Source organism: Cygnus atratus, chromosome 2, assembly GCF_013377495.2.
Source record: "Cygnus atratus isolate AKBS03 ecotype Queensland, Australia chromosome 2, CAtr_DNAZoo_HiC_assembly, whole genome shotgun sequence".
NCBI lineage: Eukaryota > Metazoa > Chordata > Aves > Anseriformes > Anatidae > Cygnus > Cygnus atratus.
In genome coordinates, this window is record NC_066363.1 from 109,000,154 (window position 1) to 109,010,990 (window position 10,837).

General features: G+C 43.4%; 1 protein-coding gene across 1 annotated transcript; it reads right to left on the minus strand.

The window, feature by feature from the left end:
- Positions 1-642: 642 nt before the first annotated feature.
- On the minus strand, positions 643-7,312 carry LOC118256819 (myosin regulatory light chain 2, smooth muscle minor isoform). The gene is made up of 4 exons (XM_035564130.2): positions 7,165-7,312; positions 5,717-5,915; positions 5,343-5,504; positions 643-1,580 (listed from the first exon to the last, which is right to left on the minus strand). Exons 2-4 carry the CDS (start codon positions 5,898-5,900, stop codon positions 1,408-1,410), a joined length of 519 nt encoding a protein of 172 aa, XP_035420023.1. The 5' UTR covers positions 5,901-5,915; positions 7,165-7,312; the 3' UTR covers positions 643-1,407.
- Positions 7,313-10,837: the final 3,525 nt, after the last annotated feature.

Below are 10,837 nucleotides of genomic sequence, written 5' to 3' on the forward strand. Positions count from 1 at the left end.
ATGGCATCGCCCTTCTCAAGAGTGCTGGTAGGTTATTCATGAAGCACTGTGTATCTCTAACACAGTCATTGGCCTCTGTTGAAATGCAGTTTACGAAAGCAGCCTACCAAGAAAGAGCAAAACACTCCCAGCCGAAAGACAGTTCTGGATTTTGTAACCTGAATTCCTAAGTGGGAGCACTGTAATTACTGCAAGTGATGGAAGCAACTCGGATCACCATTTCTCTCCACAAAAAAAAAAAAAAAAAAAAGAAAATAGAACCACAGGTATTCAAACTATGCTGAAGATGCTTCAAGAGTGTTGTATCAGATCTGCCACGTGTTCCATATCACACAAACCTAGAGGATATAATGATGAGAAATGGAACAGAAAAGAATGCCTTCTCCTCACACACCCAAAGCAATATAGACAGCAGAAGCTCTCAAAATATATTGTATATAGTTTCATTTGGATTGCAAGAATAATGTATTTTCAGATAGAAAACAAACAGCATAGAGGCAGCACACCTTCCTTCTTCCTCCAGCCCCATTCTGTGTTTTCAGAAAAGATAAGAAGAAAGAAAAAAATGGTTGCAATGAAATACAATGAATTTTATATTGTTAGTGCTGAGATCTGGTAAAAGGCATCACTCAAACACTCGGCTCATACACAGATTTTTTATTATTATTATTATTTTAAAGAAAGCACTAGAATTAACCACGTAAGGTTAAAAAGCAGTATTAATATTGTACTCAGTGTCAAGAAATGGAGGAGCTAAGATGGTAAAAAACCTCCTCAATTACACCCATAGGATTTTAACATGTTAATGTGCAAGTCTAAGACAAACATCATTAATTTACAATGTACTAAAATTTGAAGGATGGGAATTTCTTCATCATGTATGCTCACAGTAGGAAGTGAAGTACTCAGTCACTGAGAATTGAAGTACTCGGTCACTGAAGTACCAAATCAGTATGCTTAAGTGACTTATGACTCATTTTTAAGGCAAAAATAGATAACATGGCTGTATACAGCTGCAAAAATATTTACAGATATGATTAGATAAACAGTCCACTTCTAGCATGAAAATGTTTAATGACATACTTAACATAGCAGTGTTTTATTTGAAAAAAATTATCATAAACTGCAAAAATCTAGCTAGGATGAGTAACACTGACATTTTTACTTGTGCCTCCCAAATCACCGACCTCTGTTCCTAAGCCTCTGCCACTCTAAGCTTTCCTTTCTCCCTGCCCATTTCCAGTCTTACTGCCAAGGTGCAGGTGTGCCTGAGCAGCCCCAGAGTACGCAGAGGCAAAAGCTGAAATACTAAAAATGTATGCAAAAGGTCCCAACAAGAAAAGAGGAAAAAAAGCAGATCCAGAGGAAGAGGAAAAAAGCGCTATCTGCAGGCATCCAGGGATTTGCTCAGTCATCCTTGTCTTTTGCTCCGTGTTTAAGGATGCGTGTGAACTCAATGTAGTTGAAATTCCCCTTCTTGTCGATCGGTGCCTCTCTGTAGAGCTCATCTACCTCCTCGTCTGTGAACCTGTCTCCCATTGTCGTCAGCAGCTCTCGCAGGTAGTCCTCTTGAATAAACCCTACAGGGTGACGTATAGAGAAACACAAAAGGGAAGTTGTTTCTTAGCGAGTCTTCAAAAGCAGCAGGATGAATGCACAGCCCCGCCAACAGACATGCAATTTCCTAATACAACATGTAAGATGTGCATTTGCACCAAAAGCCCAAAGTACTTCCCTAATTGAATTGTAAAGAAATTCTTTCAATGCAAAGGGGAGGGAGAGAACTTTGATGCATTTCATACATTTTTTTTGAAGGCCTGATCTGCTGCGATCTAATAATATCTATTTCCTTATATTGATCTTCAGCAGTTCAAAGTCAAAAGACACGATCCTGAGCTAGGAATATGGTCACTACTAACCTTCATTATATAAGCACTTCTCTTGATTGAATTCTATTTTTCTTGACTTAATTAGATACATTTGTGCATCCTCTACAAACGAGTTTCCTGTGGGGACTAAATAACCACTGGTTGGCTCTTCACTGCTGCACAGCGCCGTTGCTGGAGGGTTTATGTGGATGCAGTGAACTGCTGGCAAGCATCCAGGGAAAGAGTTTATAACAGAACAGACTCGCAGACAGGATAGAGCAAGTTAACTCAGGAAGGAGGAAGAATGTTTACCATGGAGAGGTAGAGGCAGAAAAACTGGTCAAAAGAGGTAGGATATACAATGAGTTTTTTTTTTTTTTTAATGATAAAATGTTAGCAGATTTTAGAGGAAACTATCGAAGATATAAACATGAGTGGCTGATGATTTTATTACTGCAAAGAAAGCTCTGTTAATTCAATTTCAATAGGTGGGCAGAACCACCAGCTGCCAAATAATTCCAGGAAAGTTTAGAGATTAAAAAAGGAATGTGCAAAATAGACACAGACATGAGAATGCAGGAACTGCTTAACATTGAAGTAAGACCTATCATGCCTTTACATGCACAATAGTCGCTTCCTTTGAGAAAGAAATCTGTTATTGAGCTCGAGTTGGAGAAATATCAGCAACAGAACGGAGGTAGAAGTATGTTCCAAAAAGAATTTTTTTTTACTGGGCAGAACAGCTGGAAATCATAAGTAGACACCAACAATGACTGATGTAGAATTAGTTAGGATGTGATTTTTACAAAAAAAGAGTTCTGCTTTGGAAAGAGAGCTGTATAACTTAAGCAAACAGAGTTCATTAGAGAGAAAACCAAGAAGGAAATCAGGGAACCAAAAGGCAGTCAATGAGCATGACAAATTACCCTGGGGTTGGTCTGTGCTGCAGGGAAGGGGGAAAAAACACCAAAAAACACAACAAACACATGTTACAACACATGCTAATTGAAACAGCATCATATCCTAGTGCAGACAAGTCCATGATTAATGACTCCAAATGAAGAAGGCTAACAGCAATGTTATCATTTAAAATCAGGAGGGGAATGTTCAATTAGCCAGGCCCTACTTAATTGGGTCAAATTTTGCAGTCGTCTCTTTGCAGGTGTGAGTAAAGGGGGGAGGGGGTGACAGGACAGGACATGACACAGACAAAACAAACTAAATACATTAGGCTTTTTCCTTCTGTAGTGCTACAGAGACCAAATAGTGATGAGAGATGACATAAGGATTAGTATTCAAAGAATGCAAGGCCTTTCGTGGTATAAGTTTAGCCTCGAGGACTTAATCGCTTTTGTCTGAGTGGGTAGGTGTTCAAGCACCAAACTGGGTTGCCAGACTAGGCACACACTGAAAGTTTCAGCAGCACAGATTATAAAGCGTAAAGTCTACCCACTATCCCTAAACCAATCTCACACACAATTTCAACGTAGACAGGGAGTAATAAATTAAGGAAGCAAAATTTAAGACGCAGCCTTTGGCAGGCAGCACGAAACAGATGACAGTGCAGGATCAAACAGCAGACAAAAGTTACACCAATTTAGAAGACAGATATAAGCTTTTATACTGATTTCATAGTACTACTAGTTTATGTGACAGTAAGGCTGAAGTAATATACCCAACTAGATGGACAATATAGGAAAAGTAAGTAAAAACAAGTACAACTGCTTTATCCTCATCAAGAAGATCTGATTTGGATTATTCTCCTTCAAAAGAACTACACTGATGTCAAGTATAAAATCAGGTCCATAACACAGACACATGGAGATTATTAAGTGAAAAGAAGGAAAAATAAAAAGAAAGTTCAAATCTGAGTATAAAATGAGTAACAGGCAAAGACAACATGGGTTCTACCTTACGCTTCATTTTTAAAAGTGCGTTTTGATTATTATCATTCAAAATCAATAAAACAGCATAAATATCTAACATGTTTCCTGGTTAAAATTTGAGGATGGCACAAGACGTAAAACGTACTGTGGAATCATTATCTTCAAGATATCCCAGGACTAAACTAAAACATTTATCGTGGAGAGTTTAAAGACGATAAAAATCGATCTTATCAGTACATGGGGGCCTGAACTAGTAACTTATTATTTACATAGACACAGAAGGTCACTGTTTAAAAGAACGGGTAGCACAATCATTTTCTTTATATCCTAATTCACAGGCTCTTGTTTTCGTGCACACAAAAAACCCCTGTAGCACGTTGAGTCAGACTACCTGTGGAGAGAAAATAATTAACCTACTAACAAAACTTCCTTCTCTAGGAGATGGTAAAGAGATTTCCCTTGAGAGGGAGGAAGTCAATTAACATTTGAAAAGGCCTTACCAACAGAAAGCCTGTTTACCTACACCCCAGCAGGAAGGGGATGCGCTTTGAAAAGGCAAAAGGTGCTAAAAATACACAGACAGAAAACAGCTGTTTGAAACGGAATAATATATCCTTTGAAAGGATCTAGAGCACACATCCACGGATTAGATTGAAATATTTCGGTAGGCAGCTGTGAGAAAAGTTACAGGTGTAGCCTGCACTCTAGATGTGACTGCATGATTTCTGCATGCACTAGCACGGCAGCCCTGATACTCTGTGATTGCACAGAATGCCCTAAGGATCCATCCCTGGTCGCTACACAGTTCTCCAGAACCTCAGCCGACATTAGTAAATAAATAAAAGCCCAAACTCTAACTTCATGATTGCAGACACAACCTTGAAAGTTTGATAAAGTAAAACTGAGCTCTGCATTTTTTCCCTCCCACTTCCTTGCTACGCAAGTCAATTCAATGTCATTTCTGCTTTCTGGCCCCACCCTGTTTATCTCAGCAGATCACCACGGCTACAGCCCTTGCTGTGCCTTTAAAAGGACTGAGCTGGGCGTGATGGCGTGACACACGGTATTTGTCATCAAAGCCTAACACACACTAGGCAAGACAAGGGGTCAGAAGAAAGAGTTTATGTACTCTGGACAATCTGTCTTCAAGTATTAAATACATCAAAGATTCAGATGTATCTACTGCAGGGAGAGGACAAACTCATCTGTAATACAGATTTCACATCTACTCCCTTTTAAGTGCCATAGAAAAATCACAGTTTACTGATTTGAATTTCTTACCTTCTTTGAGCAAATGCATCGTATTTTGTACTTTGAGGAACATGCACGCTGCCTAATTAAAACACTCTTCTTCAAAGCCCCACAGAAGAATGTTACTACTAGTTCTCAGTGTGCAGCCAGCGCAGCCAGACAGCTTTCACTCTCACTTATTACTGAGTCAAATTCTCATACGTGGCAGATCATGCCATCTAGGATTACTGTGGAATACTTCATTTACAAAGGTGCAAAAGTCAGCCTACTAATTAGAAATCCAAATAAACAACATAAAAATACAATACCCCAAAGCAGCTGACTATCACCCACATACCTGTTGCTTCCTCGTCAAAGCAAGCAAAAGCATTCCTGATTACATCTTCCGGATCGGTGCCGTTTAACTTCTCACCAAACATTGTGAGGAACATTGTGAAGTTTATGGGTCCTGGAGCCTCATTCATCATGGCATCTAGGTATTCGTCCGTTGGATTCTTTCCTACAAAGAAAAACATTCAGATTTGTTTTAGCTTTCAAACTAAACACAACAAAAGTCATCTGAATAGTACAATATAAAGTGAGACACTTAAAACCCAACAAAAGTCATATGAGTAGTGCAATATGAAGTGAGACACTTATAAGCTATCCCAAATGCACTGTTTTAATTATAATAAATTTGCTTGACAATTGTAAAGAGAAAAGGGACATTACCAAGGGAAGCAAGCATGTCATGCAGGTCCTCCTTGTCAATGAAGCCATCCCTGTTCTGATCAATCATGTTGAAGGCCTCCTTGAATTCCTGAATCTGCGACTGATCAAACATCGCAAATACATTGGAAGTGGCGCGCTGAGGGCGCTTCTTGGTGGTCTTCGTCTTTGCTTTTTTGCTAGACATGTTGGCTGTTGGATACTAGGAGAGAAGTAAGTAGACTAAGGTCAGAGTTAGGGCATAAAAAATGCACTAAGCTTCAAGCTTTAACGTTAATGCTCAGAAACAGAATACACCTCTAACACCCTTACATTTCCTCTCATCAGAGCCTATTTCCCTAGCCAGGAAGTGCAAAATAGAAGCAGGAAATACAAATATCAGTCAGACTATTAACTAATAAAAGTGACTAAAAAAAGATGTAAATTGCACTTAATTTTCACTGTTAAAAGAAACTGTTTTCATCTTGGTTTCCTTCTTAAAACGTGCATCTGCAAGAATGGAACTTTGGTCTCACGTTTAAAGGAGGAAAGTGAGGTTCTGAGAGCTGTTGTTAAGCTTGTGAAGTAACTTTGTACGGATACAGTGTAAGTGTGTGGAATATTAGAGTAAGGGGAAGAGAAACAGAACTCTGTTCACCTGAACAAACCCTGATGTGCCTATTCTTGGCAGTATAGGCACATATATAACAGTAGCCGCTGTTTTGTATGACAATGGGTCTCTATCTCTGCCTTGCATTCCTTTATTTAAAAAACAAAACCCTGACATTAGGAGAACCATGCAAGCTGGTTTTCTGCTGATACCAGTAGCTGCCGTCTGACCTCAATTTACTTTTATCCATTTAATTTCACCTGAACCATGCTACAGGTTCGGCCTACCTGAAAGCTAGTCTCTGCTGCCTACTCGTTTAAGCAAAAGGGAAAAAAACACCTCAGGGCTTTTGCTCGTCTCCCTAGCACAGGGTGTCTTCACCTGTGGCAGGCTGAGAGGCAGGGCAATGTCACCCTTCGGTCACTTCATCGTTCCTGCCGTCATTTACCTGTTGCTATGGCTTCTGCCCAGGAGCAGAGAAGCTTTAAGACAGAGGGAAACGGGGGAGGATGCCTTCATCCTTCAGAGCGAGCGGGGGCCGGCAGGGGGCTGACAGCGACACGGGGCGCTGCGCCACGCCTCAGGAAGCCGCCAGCAGCCAGCCGGCCGCAGAGAAACCCGCCCGGGGACAGCGCACGGCGCCTAAAGCCGCACCCAGGGCCCGTCGAAGAGAAATAAGATGTATATATGCGTGTTATTTGCCCCCCGGAGGCAGGCCGGCCGCAGCCAGCAGCCCCCCAGCGGCCGCCGCCCCCCGCCGCCTCCCCTCAGCAGCAGCCGCCCCCCAACGGCCGCCGCCCCACAGCCGCCCCCCAGCTCCCAGCACCCCTCCGGGGACCCCCCCGGCGCCCAACGGCCTCACCCCAGCGGCTGCCGCAGCGGATCGGGGCGGAGGAGGAACCGGCGGCGGCGCTTCCTGGACAAACCACCGCCCCGCCGGGGGCGGGCAGCGGGCCGGGCAGCCGCCGGGCGGCCCCCGCAGAGGCAGGCGGCGGCCCCGCTCCGCGCCCTCCCCGCCGCCGCCTGCCCTCCGTGACGGCGGCCCCCGCGGCGGAGGCTGCGCGGGGCGGCCCCGCAACCGCTCTCCCCCCCCCCCTCCAGGGGAGTTGGTGCAGCCCGGGGGCAGCGCCGCCGCCCCTCAGCGGGTGCCCGGCGGCGGGACCATTGCTGGAGGCAGGGGGGGAGCCGCTGGCCGGCCGCCATCTCAGCGCCGCCCCCGCTGCGGAGCCCCCCTCGGACTCGCCGCGCCGGGAGGTGGCTGCGGCCCCTCCGGCGGAGCGACCTCAGGCTTCAGAAAAATGTTGTTTAGTTCATAAAAGGATCTGAAGTATTGCCAGTTCGGAGAGCTGCGCTGTCAGCTTGCCGTTCTTTCATCCCCTTTCCTACCTGTCACCAGTTTTGCAGGTCTACAGCATATTTATGGTAACTTAGTAACTAAATAAGAATAGGGAAAAAAAAAAAAAAAGATCAGAATTCTGCCAAAATTACCGATTACACTTACAGATGTTTCAGTACAGACCTTTACAGAAGTGTAGGCACTGCACATACTGAAGTTAATACATCCTCTGGAAGCTGTGGTTCCAGAGTTGAAGGGGGACACGTTAATTGCTAAAAGGCCCAACTTTCCTTCCCCTTCCCACCCTAAAACAGAAGAGCAGTAGCTCCTCCGGGGTCTGAGAAGTTAGCCTAATGAGCTTCTAAGGCTACTCCCCTGAAGAATTTTAATGTCACTTCCTCAAACCTGCCTGAAAATGCAATGGAAAAAAGTTGCTGAACTTTGATGAAACAGGGAGCATGGTCCTGGGAAAAGTACTGGTGAAAAATCCCCAGTACCTGGGGAAAAATCCCTGTGCTTACTGCATACGGCACATGGTTTCGTAAGAATTATATGCACAGTGTGAGTGGGCAGAAGAGTGGCAGGGACACCTAGACAATAATAGTATCGTTAAAATACTCGGTGATAATCTCGAACAACCAACCGACTTGTGAGTTGAAATTTAATTACGAAAATAGTTATTTCATGTCTTAATCTAAAATCCTTCCATCAGTTACTTTAAATTGAACCAGTGTTGCACACATACTACTCTGTATTGTACTTTTTGTTCTATTAAAAAGGTGTTATATGAAACCTGTCAAGCTGTATGTTGTTCACAGTGTTTAACCTTCAAATACGTGAGCACAGATAGGGTAACTTTACTTCCTCAGCATGAGATCAGTTTAGTGATGAAATTGTCTGTCTGCTTCTCGCTCTCTCAAAGCTTTTGTTCTCCAATTTACTGTATCACAATGAAGCAAGAACCACTTCTTAAATGCAGACCATTTTCTGTGTGATGTAAATATATATAATCCTTTTACAAATGGTTCTATCTTACTTGATTCGTGATACATACATTCATGATACAGCTTAAGAAATTTAAGGGGAGAGAAAAGGGACATATATTGTGCCTCTTATAAAAAAGGTCTTTTTTTTGTGTCCGCATTAGCTGGTGGTACAGATCTTGAGATCTGCAGTGATGATCCCTCAGGTGAGCAGGGCTCCGTGCTGTTTAAAGCTCCCTCTGGAGAGGATGCTGGCAGGACGACGGTTCCTGTGAGCAGTACAGTGACTGTGTATGCCTGGCTGGTGCTGGAGGAGCATGAGCGGCTGGAACCTCCCTACCTGCAGCCATACAGCCTGTTTCTGAGGGTACAGTGAAGTCTCTTGAGTATGCAGCTCCTTTGTGCTCTGATCATGCTCCCAGGTTGCACAGGGAGCTGTGCTGGCAGATGATTATCTGATGGGACAGCAGGCCTGGTCTTGACAGTGGCTGTCGGGCTCTTCCAGAAGAGCAGTCTGGGCACATCCTACAGAGAGCGTGCTCTGGGAAGCCCATACTTGCAATGGGTAGCTCTGCTGCTAAGTGGTTCCTCCACCACCATGTCCAGAGTCCTCACATCCTGGCGCTGCAGTGGCAATGAAGCATTTCTACGGCTGCTCTGCACACAGTTTGTCCTTTGTGGCTCACGGGAAGGGCATTTGGGTTGGGGGCTGCTCAGGCCAGGTGGTGAAAGGATGCCAATTTAGCCCTCGGTACTGCACCAAGCAGTGGGGCCATCTAGTGACGAGCTTTACTTTTATACAGCCTTTGCCCTGTGGGCTGGAGAAAAATGCTTAACACTACTGCATCCAAGAATGTCTGCCAAAGGCTTGTTTATTTCTCAGTACCACGTAATTTCCTGGAGAAACCATACAGAACAGGAATTAATTTACCCTTTCTGAAAACATGAGCTTTTCTTTTAGTGCTGAGTTCTTCACTCTTTACATTTTCTTCTAACTCCTTTTCCTTCATTACACCCACCTTCTTTCTCATTTGTCAGACATGTTTGAGAAAACAAGCCTTTAAGCAAAATGTGTAAAATTTTCCCATCCTCTCCAACTAAAATATTTTATTACTTTGGTGGTGTTGAAAAGTTTTCTTAGACTTACTTTCATTAGACAGTGTAAAAACCTTCAAAATTAACTATTTCAGTCTTAAGTTCTAAGACTCTCACAGACAGCAAGCAATTTACAGTAAACTTTTTCCCCGCTTTCATTTAATTCTCTCCATTTCCTCACCGCTGCAGAGTTGCAATGACTCTCTGAATATTTGTGATTAACTTGGTTGCTTAATGAAGCAGGGTCAATCTGGGTTATTTGATGTTTTTTTCATAAATCTACAGAATGCAAGAGGAACAGCTGTGCTGCCTCACAGTAAAAGCCTGCCTAGTCCGTTCATCCCTAGCTGTAAAGAGCTGCACAAGCTGGATGTGGAGAGCAGGGAGCAAAGTCTTGGCCCTCCTTTGGAGAGCTACTGTTCCCTTGGCCATGTGTGCCCTGCCTGCTCTGCAGAGGCAGGTGGACCACTTGCTGGCGGACCACTTGCTCACTGCAGGGCCAGAAGGAGTACCAGGATCGTGCCCAGCATCTGCGTTTGGTCATACGTAACAGTGAGGATCTTGTCAGGATTGCTCAGGCTGGAGTTCTGCTCGACATTCAGGCCTTGATGCCTCTGAAGAAGGTGAGAACCACGAAGCTGAGGTTAAGTGAGATTGTCAAAATCTCAGGTCGATTTTTTTGGCAAGTAAGAATTGGCCCTTAAAGCGGGGAAAGGGAAACCTAGCAACTGTCCCCTCTCTCTGCTTCTTGTGTCTCTAAGAGGAACACCACTGGGATGCACTGGCTCCTTGGATGTCTTCAGCAAACAGACCTGAGGTCTTCCCCTGCCAGGCTCCTGGAAGGTCTCTTTTTTATATATATATTTTTTATTTGTGATTTTCACATTAAAATGAGGATTAAAAATATCTGAAAGTTGGATGGATGGTTTTGCAAATTAAGAGATTTTTCTGAGCATATTAACACTGTTCAACAAAAATTGCAAATGCTAATTACAAAGATTAAGTATTGACAGCACAATGAAAATTATACATGTCCAACTTTTGATCTATGGTGGTTTTAGGTCAAAACAGTCATTTAGCAAAAGCATGTTGACTGTCAGTTCCTTCATCTAGTATATTGG

What these genes read in the sequence shown, in the direction of transcription:
- LOC118256819 (XM_035564130.2), bottom strand. Translation starts at nt 5,900, where the DNA reads ATGTCTAGCAAAAAAGCAAAGACGAAGACCACCAAGAAGCGCCCTCAG. An exon ending in TGACATGCTTGCTTCCCTTG is followed by an intron (nt 5,505 to 5,716) that starts GTAATGTCCCTT and finishes TTTTCTTTGTAG; the next exon opens with GAAAGAATCCAACGGACGAA. An exon ending in CTTTGACGAGGAAGCAACAG is followed by an intron (nt 1,581 to 5,342) that starts GTATGTGGGTGA and finishes GTCACCCTGTAG; the next exon opens with GGTTTATTCAAGAGGACTAC.